This window comes from Nothobranchius furzeri, unplaced genomic scaffold (assembly GCF_043380555.1).
Source record: "Nothobranchius furzeri strain GRZ-AD unplaced genomic scaffold, NfurGRZ-RIMD1 Scf024, whole genome shotgun sequence".
NCBI lineage: Eukaryota > Metazoa > Chordata > Actinopteri > Cyprinodontiformes > Nothobranchiidae > Nothobranchius > Nothobranchius furzeri.
The window spans coordinates 2,096,868-2,112,908 of record NW_027223041.1 but is presented as its reverse complement, the minus strand read 5'-3'; the positions used below and the strand labels follow the sequence as shown (position 1 = coordinate 2,112,908).

The following is a 16,041-nucleotide window of genomic DNA, read 5'->3' as shown; positions in this document are numbered from 1 at the left end:
CAGGAAGGTAGAATCTATTGAGTTGTAAGTGATCTGAACGTTTCATGATGATAGAACTTTCCTATAGGGGGTCAAACCATGTCCCAAAGGTCACCGGATCTGGTGTCACTTTAAAGAAGTAGTCCAGTTACACATTTGTGGGCTTATAACTTGGCTTCTGAATGTCCTGGAGAGGTCAGGTTTGTTTTAGTGTACTCCAATCAACAGCCCCTACAACCACAAAAAGGAATGGAGACATTAGCACTTATGGTTTGTAAATGGCACCCAGAATTATGTTGCACGAAGCACAATTTCACATCATTCTGGGTTCATTTGTGTGAAAACAAGGTCCAATCAGGCTGAAACGTTACAGGAAGGTAGAATCTATTGAGTTGTAAGTGATCTGAACGTTTCATGATGATAGCACTTTCCTAAGGGGGTCAAACCATGTCCCAAAATGTCACCAGATCTGGTGTCAATTTAAAGAAGTAGTCCAGTTACACATTTGTGGGCTTATAACTTGGCTTCTGAATGTCCTAGAGGGATCAGGTTTGGTTTAGTGTACTCCAATCAACAGCCCCTACAACCACAAAAAGAAATGGAGTCATTAGCACTTATGGTTTGTAAATGGCACCCAGAATTATGTTGCACGAAGCACAATTTCACATCATTCTGGGTCCATTTGTGTGAAAACAAGGTCCAATCAGGCTGAAACGTTACAAGAAGGTAGAATCTATTGAGTTGTAAGTGATCTGAACGTTTCATGACGATCGCACATTCCTATAGGGGGTAAAACCATGTCCCAAAGGTCACCGGGCCTGGTGTCACTTTAAAGAAGTAGTCCAGTTACACTTTTGTGGGCTTATAACTTTTCTTCTGAATGTCCTAGAGAGGTCAGGTTTGTTTTAGAGTACTTCAATTAATAGCTCCTACAACCACAAAAAGGAATGGAGTCATTAGCACTTATGGTTTGTAAATGGCATCCAGAATTATGTTGTACGAAGCACAATTTCAAATCATTCTGGGTCCATTTGTGTGAAAACAAGGTCCAATCAGGCTGAAACATTACAGGAAGGTAGAATCTATTGAGTTGTAAATGATCTGAACGTTTCATGCTGATAGCACTTTCCTAAGGAGGTCAAACTATGTCCCAAAGGTCACCGGATCTGGTGTCAATTTAAAGAAGTAGTCCAGTTACACATTTGTGGGCTTATAACTTGGCTTCTGAATGTCCTAGAGAGATCAGGTTTAATTTAGTGTACTCCAATAAACAGCCCCTACAACCACAAAAAGGAATGGAGTCATTAGCACTTATGGTTTGTAAATGGCACCCAGAATTATGTTGCACGAAGCACAATTTCACATCATTCTGGGTTCATTTGTGTGAAAACAAGGTCCAATCATGCTGAAACGTTACAGGAAGGTAGAATCTATTGAGTTGTAAGTGATCTGAACGTTTCATGATGATAGCACTTTCCTAAGGGGGTCAAACCATGTCCCAAAGGTCACCGGATCTGGTGTCAATTTAAAGAAGTAGTCCAGTTACACATTTGTGGGCTTATAACTTGGCTTCTGAATGTCCTAGAGAAGTCAAGCTTGTTTTAGTGTACTCCAATCAACAGCCCCTACAACCACAAAAAGGAATGGAGTCATTAGCACTTATGGTTTGTAAATGGCACCCAGAATAATGTTGCACGAAGCACAATTTCACATCATTCTGGGTCCATTTGTGTGAAAACAAGGTCCAATCAGGCTGAAACGTTACAGGAAGGTAGAATCTATTGAGTTGTAAGTGATCTGAACATTTCATGATGATAGCACTTTCCTAAGGGGGTCAAACCATGTCCCAAAATGTCACCGGATCTGGTGTCAATTTAAAGAAGTAGTCCAATTACACATTTGTGGGCTTATAACTTGGCTTCTGAATGTCCTAGAGAAGTCAAGCTTGTTTTAGTGTACTCCAATCAACAGCCCCTACAACCACAAAAAGGAATGGAGTCATTAGCACTTATGGTTTGTAAATGGCACCCAGAATTATGTTGCACGAAGCACAATTTCACATCATTCTGGGTCCATTTGTGTGAAAACAAGGTCCAATCAGGCTGAAACGTTACAAGAAGGTAGAATCTATTGAGTTGTAAGTGATCTGAACTTTTCATGATGATCGCACAATCCTATAGGGGGTCAAACCATGTCCCAAAGGTCACCGGGCCTGGTGTCACTTTAAAGAAGTAGTCCAGTTACACTTTTGTGGGCTTATAACTTGGCTTCTGAATATCCTAAAGAGGTCAGGTTTGTTTTAGAGTACTCCAGTTAACAGCCCCCATTACCCCAAAAAGGAATGGAGTCATAAGCACTTATGGTTTTTAAATGGAACCCAGAATTATGTTGCACGAAGCACAATTTCACATAATTCTGGGTTCATTTGTGTGAAAACAAGGTCCAATCAGGCTGAAACGTTACAAGACGGTAGAATCTAGTGAGTTGTAAGTGATCTGAACATTTCATGATGATAGCACTTTCCTAAGGGGGTCAAATCATGTCCCAAAGGTCACCGGATCTGGTGTCAATTTAAAGAAGTAGTCCAGTTACACATTTGTGGGCTTATAACTTGGCTTCTGAATGTCCTAGTGAGATCAGGTTTGTTTTAGTGTACTCCAATCAACAGCCCCTACAACCACAAAAAGGAATGGAGTCATTAGCACTTATGGTTTTTAAATGGCACCCAGAATAATGTTGCACGAAGCACAATTTCACATCATTCTGGGTTCATTTGTGTGAAAACAAGGTCCAATCAGGCTGAAACGTTACAGGAAGGTAGAATCTATTGAGTTGTAAGTGATCTGAACGTTTCATGATGATAGCACTTTCCTAAGGGGGTCAAACCATGTCCCAAAGGTCACCGGATCTGGTGTCAATTTAAAGGAGACATAACATGAAAAACCCACCTTTTTATCCATTAACACGGTGTGTTTCACATTTTAAGTGTCTAAGTGAGCAAAAAGGCTTATATTATTCACTGGAGTTGCTATTTAGATATTTAATAATTAAGTTTTGGGCATATTTGTCCACCCGTTCAGTTTTTACATTATCTATTACATCAGTAATTAATTTAGTGAGGATAACTACCAAATATGGTAATGGCCCTCGGCTAAACACAGAGCCAATCCGCCATTTTTTCTTCTCGCTAAGATTTTTTGTAGTCCTATTGGAAAAATGCAGAATGTCTGGTTATTTTAGCCACACACAGCTCAAAACTATTCCTCGTTTTAAGGAAGGGTCCCTGCTGGAAAAACCAGCATAGACCAGCATGGCTTCCTTGCTGGTCTTTGCTGGTTTTTGCTGGTCCATGCTGGTTTGGTGCTGGTTTAGCTGGTTTATGCTGGTGGACCAGCATAAACCAGCAACGACCAGCATGGCTTCCTTGCTGGTCTTTGCTGGTCCATGCTGGTTTAGCTGGTATATGCTGGTCCACCAGCATAAACCAGCTAAACCAGCTTCCTTGCTGGTCATTGCTGGTTTATCCACCAGCAATGTCTGCTGGTGGCCAAAGTTGATCCAGGGTTTGAATTCCAGCCCCATATCTTTAGCCGCATTTCTCCCTCCTCTCTCCCAAGGTTTCCTGCTTCCTTGCAGTGTGAAAAACTGCCAGTAGTGCCCAAAAAATTGAGACCAGTAATGTTTAGATTGCTTTGGGGAATGTGTTTTAAAGTGCTTAGCTTGATACTGTTAATATGGTTAATTCTCTCTCTGATTACAATTCTAAAACTATAGTTTTCAATCACTTTCAGTTTTGATGTTTTGGATGAATCTATGAAAGCACTTTAATAAAAACATTCCTCCATCAGACACAAGCCACACTGAAGACAAGAGCATACATATTTTAGTACATTTAATATTAGGAAAAATAAGTAAATAAATAAAATAAACAGATTCTAAGATTAAAAAAATGGATCTATGAATAATTACACAATAGTCAATATTATCTTTATATACATTTATTATATAAAACAAACAAATTGTAATTGTTTCAGCAAATGTTAAACATCATAAACATTAAAATCTTAAGGGAATTTTTATTGCTATTTAAAGTGGCTTTAGCAACTAATCAAGATTACATCACTTTTGTTCACATTTTAACATTGCAGTTTTTCGATAAAATAGTAATATTTTTCCATCCATCAATAAACACTGTGTACATAAAGTAAAAACAAAACTTAAAGATTTGAGCAGATTAAAAAAGGTGAACACTTAAAGCATGGATCTTTGGTGTGTTCTTGCTGTGTTCTGTTTCTAATTCAATTTCTAGTTCTTTTTAAAACACAGGAAAGGTTTTTGCTTTACCTGCTAACGTTTCGTTTGTGACTAAAAACATCCTCAGAGCTGACGCCAATGGTGGTGTCACTTCCTTCTCTGTGTATCCGCGGGCAGCAGAGGATGTTGTCGCCCTCTGCTGCCCGCTCTCCCCTCTCCGATGATGCAGTCCCATGTGCGATCCAACTCCATTGTCCCTGTTCATGGTCCCACATCCACGTCTCCTCATCTCGATAGCTTCTTTTATCCATCTTTTGTACTTCTGTTGCTCAGTTTTTATGATCCTTGTGTTGTCCCAGTCCATTATATGGTTTTCTCTTGTGCAGTGATCTGTTACGGCTGACTTCTTTATAGTGCTTCGTCGCCAACTCAACACACGAACAATAGAACACAGAAAGGAGTGCGAGAAAGAAACAAGTCGAAAACACACAAGAGCAGTGAAGCAAGAAGCAGAAAGCACAATAAAGAAATCGGCCGTAACAGATCACTGCACAAGAGAAAACCACATAATGGACTGGGACACAAGGATAAACAGCGAACAATAGAAATACAAAAGATGGATCAAAGAAGCTATAGAGATAAGGAGAAGTGGATGTGGGACCATGAACAGAGACAATGGAGTCTACACATTGGATCGTGCATGGGACTACATCAACGGAGAGGGGAGAGCGGGCAGCAGAGGGCGACAACGTCCTCTGCTGCCCGGGGATAAATGGAGTAGGAAGTGACGCCACCATCAGTGTCAGCTCTGAGGATGTTTGTAGTCACAAACGAAATGTTAGCAGGTAAAGAAAAAACTTCCTGTGTTTTAAAAAGAACTAGAAATGGAATTAAAGCATGCACACTAAAAAAGAAAAGTGCACAGGCAAAGAAATGCTCTTTGTAGTTGGGGTGCTTTACAAAAAGACTATTTTCTCAGTGACACCGAGCATTTCTAATGTTTAAAAGAAATTGATCAAAGTTTCATCTTGTGCATGCTAAAAATACTACAGCCATCAAGAAAGGTTTTGGAACAAGACCACTTGACCACTAGAGTTTGCAATTTTTCAGAACAGTTGTGGTTATTTTTAGTACATGTGTCAGTGATGTTAAAAATGAACCCATCAGAGGGAAGTCAATGCAGTTCTTTGTCTTCACCACCAACTGTCAAAAGCCAGCTTGATTTGTGGGAGCAAAATTCTACTTCAAGGCTGCAGCTTTCCAAAAGGCATCGTGCAGATAGAACCAAGTCTAGCACACCCACAGCAGGTTGGCCACACACGTGAGCTGGCCCTCTCTCGAAGAAGGTGCATGCTTGGAGTGGACTTTCAGCATGCGCAATGTTGAGGAAACTGGTCAAATGAGTGCATTTTATGCAAGCGCGGAAAAGGAAGTTGGTCTCCCCACTTATGGCACAAATCAAACCCCATATTGTGTTGTTTCCCTGTCCCCTCTGAAGAAGGACCTTCCACAAATACAAAATCCTGGTGTTCTCCAGTACAGTGAGGAATGCTCAGAACTGTAAATCAGGAAAACAAAGAAGCCAGTTCAGACACATGGCACAGCACACAAAGTCCACTCTCCTGGGCAGAAATCTGAATCAGCCAGAACTGATCAAGAGAAGTTGTGAAACACAAGAGAAAAATGTTACCTACAGAACGACAACCAAAGACTAGTCTCTTTCATGTTGGTTTGGAAAGTCACAAATGAAAGTCTCATCACCAGTTTTCAGGACCAGACATTTCTGCTCTAACCTGTCTACTGGAATCAGATCCACAGTAGGTCCCCTACTTATAAGTCTAATATGTGACTCAAATCTGTACCCTTGTGGTAAAGGGAATGATGCTTGTGTATGAAACTTTTGGAAAAGTACAGCAATTTCTGTACCACACTCTGAGGGAAAAGATATAATGCTTCGAATCTCTCCACAAACACCATCACTCAACTTTCCATAACAATCCCTTCTTCTCTTACTGAGGCTGTAGCTTTTGCTGGTATAAACCAGTCCTTTGTGCACCATTCTCTTGTGTACCACCATTTCATCTGGTGGAACTTTTTCTGCAGAAATGAAGGCACTTTTCTCTTCCTCAGTTGTCTCAGTAACCCTGCCATTATCCAGAACAGTTGTGTCTTGATATCTAATGAAGGACTTTACTCTTGAGTTATTTGTGAGCTCCAAACAGAAGTTCTTTACTTGCTCACTAACTGCAAACCTTGTACTGAAAAGCGGAACCGTTCTATGCAACAAGAATTTGTTTACAATCTGCAAAGCTACACATTTTGTTCCGTGAAACAGTTTCAACAGACCACCATTTGCATTTTCAAATACAAATGCTGAGTGTGCCCAGAGCGGCCCCCACAGTTTCACAGACTTGGACAGGTGCGTTAGCAAGTGTACATTGAATGTCATAGATGCTTCTCCATACAACAGTTGAAACCTTGCCACGAACTCGAACAGCATCTCATCTGCTTTGTTGATCTCTTCGAATGTGACATTCTCCTTCAAAAGCAGAAATACTGCAAACACCAGCAGGGATAGGTGCTTCACATAACGTGACTGAAGCACCCCATTCAGGACTGGCAAACTGTAAAACAGGAGCCAAGCTCGCCACTCTGAGGCTTTCCAGTACTTGAACTCTGCAATGGGTCTGGGAAGTCATGTAATAAGGTGTGGTGGCTTGATTTCCTTGATCCTGTTTTCTAGCACCCTCATTGTATTTGGACTGCCGATATAGTAGGGTTGATCACTGCCACTCAACAGAAGCTCTGTCAGCTGTCTAATGACACCAAGCAAGACAGCATGCATATAGTCTGGAACAAACCCCCAAACAATGTCAAAATAAGGCATGTTTATCAGTGGTGATGGACCTTTCACCCCTCTGACACTTCTGTGTTGTTCTACGGCATGCTCCATATCTGCAATCATTTTATTAGCCTCTCTATCAGGGTATTCTGTGGCAGTCACAGTATACTTCACCTGTTTTTCAACGAGAGTCCCAGGGTGTAAACAGAAGCCACAACCAAAATACCCATTAAACTGGGTGGTGTTTTGCATAGCTGGTCTTGCCTTTGAGTCCACACAACAACAGAGTCCAACAATTTTGCTGTTCACCAGAGCTCCACATTTTCTCCAGGACACACCTTTGGATGCCAGTGTTTTTGCCTGATCAACAAATAGTTTTAGAAAAATTGGCATGACTGGCTCTTGAGCACCAAACCAAAGACCTGCAAGCATTACATTCTGGAATCTCAATTTGGGAGGGAGTTCATTTAAATGCAGCTGGATGGGCCATATTGAAAATTTGGAAGACTTGTAGACAGGTGAACCATCAGAATTAAAATTAAATGACAAATTGGCCGGATCTGACAGAATGCCACCTGGTTTTGACAGGTTTTGATACATTTCACCATCATATATGTCAGAGATAACATGTTCATTCTGTTGCCTTTGGTATCTGTAGTTCATGCTGTTTTGAATTTGAGGGTTTTCCATCAGTGTCTGAATTTGAGGTGCAATTGGTATGCTTATGAAAAAGCTTGCACTGTTCAATGTGCTAATTTCAATGGGAGCACTACAAATTGTACACTGAACAATGTTTTTTTCTTTTATGTCTTCTTGTTTGCCAATGTATAATTTGCAGGTTTTGCAGTAGAAGTGAAATTCCACTATGTCAGAAGAGTTCTTACACACTTTGTTGAACAAATATTTGGATCTCGGTAAAACCTCTTTGCCAAACAGTGCATTTATAAGCTTTAACAAATCATCAAGTTGTGTTCCTGTTATGTTATGTCTTGCTGCATGACTCATTACCATGAGCAGTGCTTCAGCCCTTGTTGTTGTACCCCCTGAAATTAGTGCAGAATCCATGTCAGTGTCAAATCCTATCTGTCCAAATGGGTCGTCCTCTGGAAGGTCTTCAATGTTTGAATCAACTTGAGGATCACTTTCAGGTGAGGAATCGCACTCAAACTCCTGGCTGACGTCACTTGATTGCAGCACAGATAAGCCACCAGAAGAAGTTGTGGGCTGTAGGGTGACAATAAACACACATTATTGCATGTATCTACCAGCAAAAACAAATGATAAAAGCAACTGATCGGGTGACTGTATCGGATCGATTCCCCTCTTTACTTGGTGCTAAATTATTTTTTCGGTTGTTTGGACAAATCTTGTTTAGAGATCAGGAAACCGATTTATTCATTATTTATTTATTATTAAAGAGGCCATTTCATTCTGACCTGAATTGGAATGTTTATTATGTGAAGTGCCTTGAGACGACTCTTGTCGTGATTTGGCGCTATATAAATAAACTTGAATTGAACTGAATTGAATTGAATTCTAATTTCAGGACTTTGTGGTTATTTCTTAAGTATTAACCAGTAATATGAAACATTTTACATCTAAAAAACGTTACGAAATACTGATTAACAGACCATTCAATCGGTCTGGGTCAATATTCAGGTGGTTCCGGCTTGTTCCATCAGGCAGCTTCGGCTGCTGCTCGTTCATACTCATTATTTGAATTTGCTAGCCTCAGATTGGCTAACAAACTAGCCTATGAGAGCAAGATATATCGTTTCCTGCCCCGCTGCTCATTGTTAACACCGGGCGTTCTCTCTTCCTGTTTGGTATGCTACAGCTTTTAGCATGCAGCATGCTAGGCGTGGTTTCAACTGCGAGAGCTACCGAATACTAACAAACAAAGGAGTTGTGACAAATCAAATACAGGCCATTGGAACTCGCATTTTATCAACACCTGCATAGTTTGGGATTGTGTTTTTTGGTTTGGGAGACGAACCCCTCCTCCGTAACCAGGTTATTTGTACGGAAGCCCGGAAAGGTAAAAAATCCTCAAATGTATTTTTTCCCTACTGGCGGATAAAAATGTATTGAATAGAACAGAATAGATTTATTAATCCTACAGTGGGGACATTCACTCATTACAGCAGCACACACACTTAGAGAAGAAAAATAAGATTACAGGTAAAACTGATTCCAGCCATGTTTGCTTTCATAACTTCAACAACATCATGCTGATGACCCACATGAACATAATCCTCTGTTAGTCGATGCAGTTACATCACAAAGTTAGCTTAACATGATAAGATTACTTTTGCTTGGCAAAATACAACAACAGGTAATATTACGAATGACCCTAGATGGAATTTAAATCCTTTTACATTAATCATAACTAAAAGTTCCTGGGAGACATTTGTGACATGTAGCTGTAACTCTTTACTGCTGACAGATGATGTGAGTCCTTGTAAACCACCCCACGATGGGACGCACCCAAAGCACCACATATACCAAATAACACCCAAGAACATACAGTCCGATGTCTCAGAACGACCGTCTTAGTACGTCTATGCACCCCCGCTCCAACGGTGCCGAAAAAGTCAGCAAGTCCGGGTAAACTGGACGCTGCTGCCAACATGAAACACAACAGAGACGCTCTTTTCACGACTAAAATGCTAGATTTTAAACGTTTTTGAATTGTAAACAATTTGGTACGCTTAACATGATTAATCATTTTTAAATTAATCGGCACACCCCTTGATTCAATGAATTCTTTTTATTTAGTTTTTCTTAGGTTATTTCCATCAGAAATGACGTTTTTTTTTCTGGTCTTTGATGCTGATTTCCATATTAGTTTCCTCTTTTATTGATCAGCCCTAATTTACTCTGCAGTATTAATTAATTTCTTTATCCCTAGTTTTATGGGTTAATTTTAGTTTGATCTATATAGCTTTTCTAGTGTTCACTAGCCCGTATGTTACCCCTTATATCTGTTGCACTCTTTTTGTGGATTTTTAGCGCCTTTCCATTTTGCCAATGTCCTGTTTGTGGTTTTGAAGGCACTGTTACGTTAGATCTTTTTTTTCCTGGTTTAGGTCTCTTTATACTGTAATTTCTTGGACCATTGCAGATGTTCTCCCTCTTTTTAGTCCAGCATTTAGAATACTTTTTCTCTACATGATATCTATTTGTTTTTACTTTCCCAGAAATGTCACTTATGTCACTCACCTGTGCTGCTTGATCATTATCATGAGATACACATGCTGTCTCTCCAATTTCCGTTATTACAGTTTTTCAGTTAATTACCGGATCCTCTGATCTGTTCAGTTTTTCGCTCATTCTGTTTTTGCCAACTTCATGTCGAGCCTTCTGTTTTATTTAATGTTTCTTGAATAGACCTTGTAATTTATTTTTTTTATTAACTCACTACAATGCCTCACTTCAGTGGACTGCTGTTTAACACTTATAATAAACAGCAAAGATAATAGAAAAACATTGCTTGTGTATAAAAATAAGAATTGCAGGTATTGTTGTGTGATTTGGTTAAAAGCTTACCAGGTTGAATGTCTCATCTGAATCAGACTCCAGACAGCCACATGGAGACATGGTCTGAAGAGAATGTAGAAAAGGCACAAACACAGTAAGAAACAGAAATGTGTAATAATATTATCTTGCCTCACATATTAGTCAATCACCTCAACATCTGCAGCATCTTCTCTGCCACATTCAGTGTAGGGCAAGGTCTAGAGACAAAAGAAATTATTTGAAAAGATTTTTAGTTCATTTCTTTGTACATTCAGTTTGTAAATATCACAAACTTGCACATGAGGTTTGGTAAAAGAACTTACAAGGTTGATTGTGTCATCTGGATATTCCGGGAAATCAAAATGACCAGATGAAGACGTGGTCTTCAGAGGAGGTAGAAAAGATGTTACTAAGTAAGAAAGTACCACAACACTTTGTGCAGGGCAGCACAGTGTGAAATCATGTTTCTATCAATTTAAGAATACATGTAACCCTCACCTCAAAATCTGCAGAATATGGACCAGAAGTCACTTGGTCACAGCTTTCACTGCTCAAGGGAGAAGTCTGAAAATATTTACAAAACCATATTCCCTATTTAGTGTCTTCAAACATCAGCAAAGGCAATGTGATAGATCTGTTAAAGAAAAAAAAAAGTCAAATTTCATTACTGCATTACAAAAGGGTTATTGTAGGTTTCAGAAAGTTACAATTAAGACCTTTTAAGACCGCTATGAACAAAATGTTAGACCAGCATGACACATTAACACAAAGTCACACATTAACAAAGTCTGTTTGAGTTGGAACATCTCAGAAGCATCTGATGGCAGATGTTTTGTTATCCAGTCAATCAAAAGAACTGACCTGTTTAAACCTAAGACATAGTAGGGCTGCACGATTCTGGATAAAATAATCCCAATTATTTTTTGCTCATATTTAGATCATGATTCTCTCACAATTTTTTCCCCAATTTAAATAGTTATTGCACGTATTAACTGCAAATCAGCTTTGTAACAGCTGACACTGAAAATAAAAACAATAAATAAAGGCTACTGTTGTTTTATCCTGCCAGCTCGCTTCTGCATCACATGGTATAAGGCTCCGCCATTATCAATTGTTGAGGGAAAAAGAGGGAGCACTTTTTTTCATGCAGATTATGTCCAGGTTTAAAATGCGGTACAATGATTGTGTTTTTTTTTTCCCTTTTTCATTTTAATTGTCATTTCAGAATGAGTTTGCTTACAAGCATGAATTGAAATCACAACCTTTTAACGATTAATTGTGCAGTCCTAAGACATAGAACAAAAAACTGGGTGGGCGTTGTTCAGACTTAAGTCCTTGAATTTAAAGTTATGTATTTTAGACTTTTTTTAAGACCATTTAAGACCCTGCAAGAACTCTGATACATCTTTCATGAGCTAACTTACATCCAAAGTCTCTCTGTTCCATCTTGCAGAGGGTAACTTGATGGTACTGTTTGGTTCCAGGTACAATTTGTACTTGCGCTTTGGCATTCTAAAACAAAAATGAACATCGATATCAGTAACAGACATGATTCGTGAATAAAACCATGGTAAATTTAAACAGTTACACTGGTGAAATTCAGCTCACTTAAGAAATACCATTATTTGAAAGTATTAGTCAAGTCACCATTTCAAAAGTCCAAGTCACACTCAAGTCCTTAGTGCAGGGGTCGGCAACCTGTTCCCATCAAAGAGCCATTATTACCCGTTTCCCACGGTAAAGAAAACACTGGGAGCCACAGCAGCTGTGGCGTTGTGGGCGGGGCCTACACTCAGACAGCAGAGAGCTGCTTTAACAGATCACAACAGGTGACAGCAACCAATACCAGTCGCTCATGTACCTCAAAGTTATCTTTCAACAGAAGATTATTAATAAAACAGTTTGTTTCAAATTGATCCAAAAAAAATGTAGCCCGTCTGCGCTACAATATTTTGATATTTTTCACCCTTCTAGTGGTTTTAATAGCTGAGCAGGTGACGCTTCTTGAGGCGTCACACATAACTGCTCTGTCTCGTTGGACTGTTGTAATTAAACATTGTACTGAACTAAACTTTGCATTAATCATTGTTGAAAAGGATCCAATCAGGTAGTTTTTTTCCCTCATTTACACTGACGGAGGTAACGGCACAGTGTGCATGGCTCTGGTGTTCATCCGGTTTAATGTTTCTGTTTGCAACAATTTTCACAAGAAGGTAAAACAGTTAAATGACAGGATTCGCACTGACCGGATATTTCCCGTGTTTGACTGTTTATTTTGATGGAGAAATCTCAAACCTGCAGATGCGCTGATATTTTAATCGTTATGCACATCGTAGAGGTAGCTACATCAATCAGGAAAAGATTCCCATCAGAACATCTGAGATGGACACTGAGCTCAGCGCAGCTCGCTGTCAGCGCATGCGTATGGTGGACAGCAAGATGAAGATGTGTAGATCGGGGGCTTGGAGCGCATCGCATAACCAGAACCATGCAGGAAGATTCAGTGTTTTCTAAACACGGTCTCTCAGAGACTTAAAAAATGTCCCCTGATTATGAATCTTTGGCTGAATAGCACTTGTTCCTGTCTCCAACACATCAATGAGCCTGTCTGAAGAACAGTCCAGAATCTCATATCCTCTTCAGCTCAGAAAGCGCCTATAGACTTATTTGATTATGCACAAACAGTTGACCTGTTCAGGTTTACGCAGACAATCTTTAACTATTCATTAGTTAGTTTACAAGCAGAGAGCCACATCAGATGGATGAAAGAGCCGCATGCGGCTCCAGAGCCGCGGGTTGCCGACCCTTGCCTTACCCCGGGTTTCCACAGGAGCCGTCAGCAGCACGTTACTGCAGCAGCACGTTTTGCTCGCGTAAGCTGCTGCTTGGCCCTTCCCACGAGACGCAAAGCAGCAGGGGAGCAGCTGTCACCGACAGGGCACGAAGTCACACGAGTGACTTCGTCAGTAAACACAACAACAAGCAGGAGAAAACTACAACATGGTTTGTGTTTTATGTTCTGTCCGTTTTATAATCGCCAATACGGACCTGAAAAACAAAGGAGACCGCTAGCTAGGTGATAACTTCTCACGGGGCCGCACAGTTAGTAACTTTTTCTTTAAAGTAAAGCAACCGGAAGGCAGTACGTTCTTTATTCTGAAAATCTCGGGAGCTTCTCTCCATTTCCGCGTCCGATTTCCTGTCTTTCCTTCCCCAAAAATGTCGAACTTGACCCGTTTCAGAGGCGTCGCGCGTAGAAAATAGAACCGGCGCGTAAAGGCCGCGACATGCTGCTCCTGAGACGTGGCCGACTCGCGCTGCTGACGGCTCCAGTGGAAACGGTTCTGTTGACCACACGGTTCCTATCAGCAGCTATGACGTGCTGCTGCAGTAACGTGCTGCTGACGGCTCCAGTGGAAAGCCGGGGTTAGTGTGCAAGTCCAAGTCTCATAGGATTAATCCAAGTCAAGTCACTGGACCCTACTGGGCAAGTGTGAGTCCAAGTCCCTAAAATAATCTTCCAGTCCAGGTCAAGTCATTATCACCTTTGAGCAAATCACCAATCTGAGAGAGTTTATAACTACAATAATGGCAGCTATACATGGTTTATTTTAAAATAAATTGTACTCATATCAGGCGAGTCTTTCATCATGAATGGTCATCATGTGGTGGAAACAATAGCTAGAAAATTACATTAGAAGAACAAAATTCTGTGCAAACATCTCCCTTTAACAAGAACTGTAGATGTTTGTTTTCTGCATTTTTAGTTAATGTTTTTTTGTATTCACTGAAGTTACTCGTTGGTTACAGTATTCAGAAATGTTAGTCAAATAAGAGTAATTGTGAACTACTAAACACTTTGAATAAATTATTTAAATCTTAAATTTAATTTTAAAGTACTCAATTAAATGAAATCATTAAATTTAAATTAAATAAAAATTTACTAATTATTTAATTTTATTAGTTTATTTTATTTCATTAATTTATTTTATTAAAATTATTTAATTATAAAATTGAATTAAATGAATATGCAACATTTTATTCGAGTAGAAATGATAAAGTAAAACTACCCGTAAAAAGTATTTTTCCCCCATAAAGTTACTAAAGGAAATTGGCGGAGTGAATGTAACAAGTCCCTACCCACCTCTGGTGGATAATAAGTAATAATAAATCACTTTTTTTTTCTAGATGGATTGTAGTTTCAAAAAATGTCAATGTTTACATTTAAGAAATATTTCAGATATAGTGTCTGCAATTAGCTATTAACATTTAATGAGTCATGGGTCACTTATTCTCCCTTAAAATAAAAAATAATTGGTTGTAATCAAATCCCCACTATGAATTGAGAGGGGGAACTGGGAACTACAGCATCCTCTGCTCAGTGCTCACGCGCTTCCCGCCGTTGAAGTCAAAGCTAGCTGGAGGGGCGTATCTCAACATTAGCATTAGGACCAAGATCAAGAGCAAATTAAGTTGCGGCGTCACGATTTAAAAACTAAAATATTTTAGACCTTATTTCTTTTTAGACAACAGTTATATTTAACTAATTCGAATTTAGGAAACTAATTTTGTTTGCCTTAAAAAATGTTTGCTTATGTTAGGTATATAGACGACGGCTGTAAAGAAATCGTTCCAACAACCTTTATCAAAGATTTTGACAGCCAGAAGGATACCAGCAAAATTTACTGGGTTCGCTGGCAAGACAGTTTTTTCAAAGCTCAAATATTAATGCTGAAGGGTAAGTCACGATCTCACAAACAGTTTTACTTATTAATAAGGTCGACCTAGGATGTGTAGTTAACTTGACTGGCTGAAATCTCTGTCTACCGCTCTAGTCGAGCTAGCTAGTGTGCTATTAGCTTTTAGCTAGTTACGATAGTGTAGCGTTGCTAAGGTTAGCGTTCCTTAAGAACAGAGCGAATAATGAAATAACTACATAAAATTATGTACAGTATAGCCGATGCAGTCAAATACTTACATGAAGTGCTGTTTATATTCCAGACACCAAAGAGGACATCGAAGAGGAGCTGTCAACGGGGAAGACCCTGCTGGAAAAACCAGCATAGACCAGCATAGCTGGTAACCAGCATAGACCAGCATATGTTGTGTTTTGGTGCTGGTCTAGCTGGTCAAGCTGGTCCATGCTGGTCAAGCTGGTCTTGCTGGTCTAGCTTGTCCATGCTGGTCTTGCTTGTCCATGCTGGTCTAGCTGGTCTTGCTTGTCCATGCTGGTCTAGCTGGTCTTGCTTGTCCATGCTGGTCTAGCTGGTCTTGCTTGTCCATGCTGGTCTAGCTGGTCCATGCTGGTCCATGTTGGTCCATGCTGGTCTAGCTGGTTTATGCTGATCTAGCTGGTCCATGCTGGTCTATGCTGGTTCAGCTGGTAATCAGCATGGATCTGGTTACCAGCTGAACCAGCATAGACCAGCATGGACCACTATTGATTG

General features: G+C 39.8%; 1 protein-coding gene across 2 annotated transcripts; it reads right to left on the bottom strand.

Moving 5' to 3' along the window:
- Window positions 1-5,552: 5,552 nt before the first annotated feature.
- On the bottom strand, window positions 5,553-15,795 carry LOC139064415 (uncharacterized). Of its 2 annotated transcripts, XM_070547758.1 has the most exons (8): window positions 15,573-15,795; window positions 12,019-12,106; window positions 11,093-11,158; window positions 10,918-10,977; window positions 10,765-10,812; window positions 10,625-10,678; window positions 8,084-8,299; window positions 5,553-5,791 (listed from the first exon to the last, which is right to left on the bottom strand). In XM_070547758.1, the coding sequence occupies exons 1-8, from the start codon at window positions 15,692-15,694 to the stop codon at window positions 5,786-5,788; spliced, it is 660 nt and encodes a 219-aa protein (XP_070403859.1). In that variant the 5' UTR covers window positions 15,695-15,795; the 3' UTR covers window positions 5,553-5,785. The 2 variants fall into 2 exon arrangements, with proteins under 2 accessions (XP_070403859.1, XP_070403858.1); XM_070547757.1 differs by lacking the exon at window positions 5,553-5,791 and having other exon boundaries at window positions 6,902-8,299.
- Window positions 15,796-16,041: the final 246 nt, after the last annotated feature.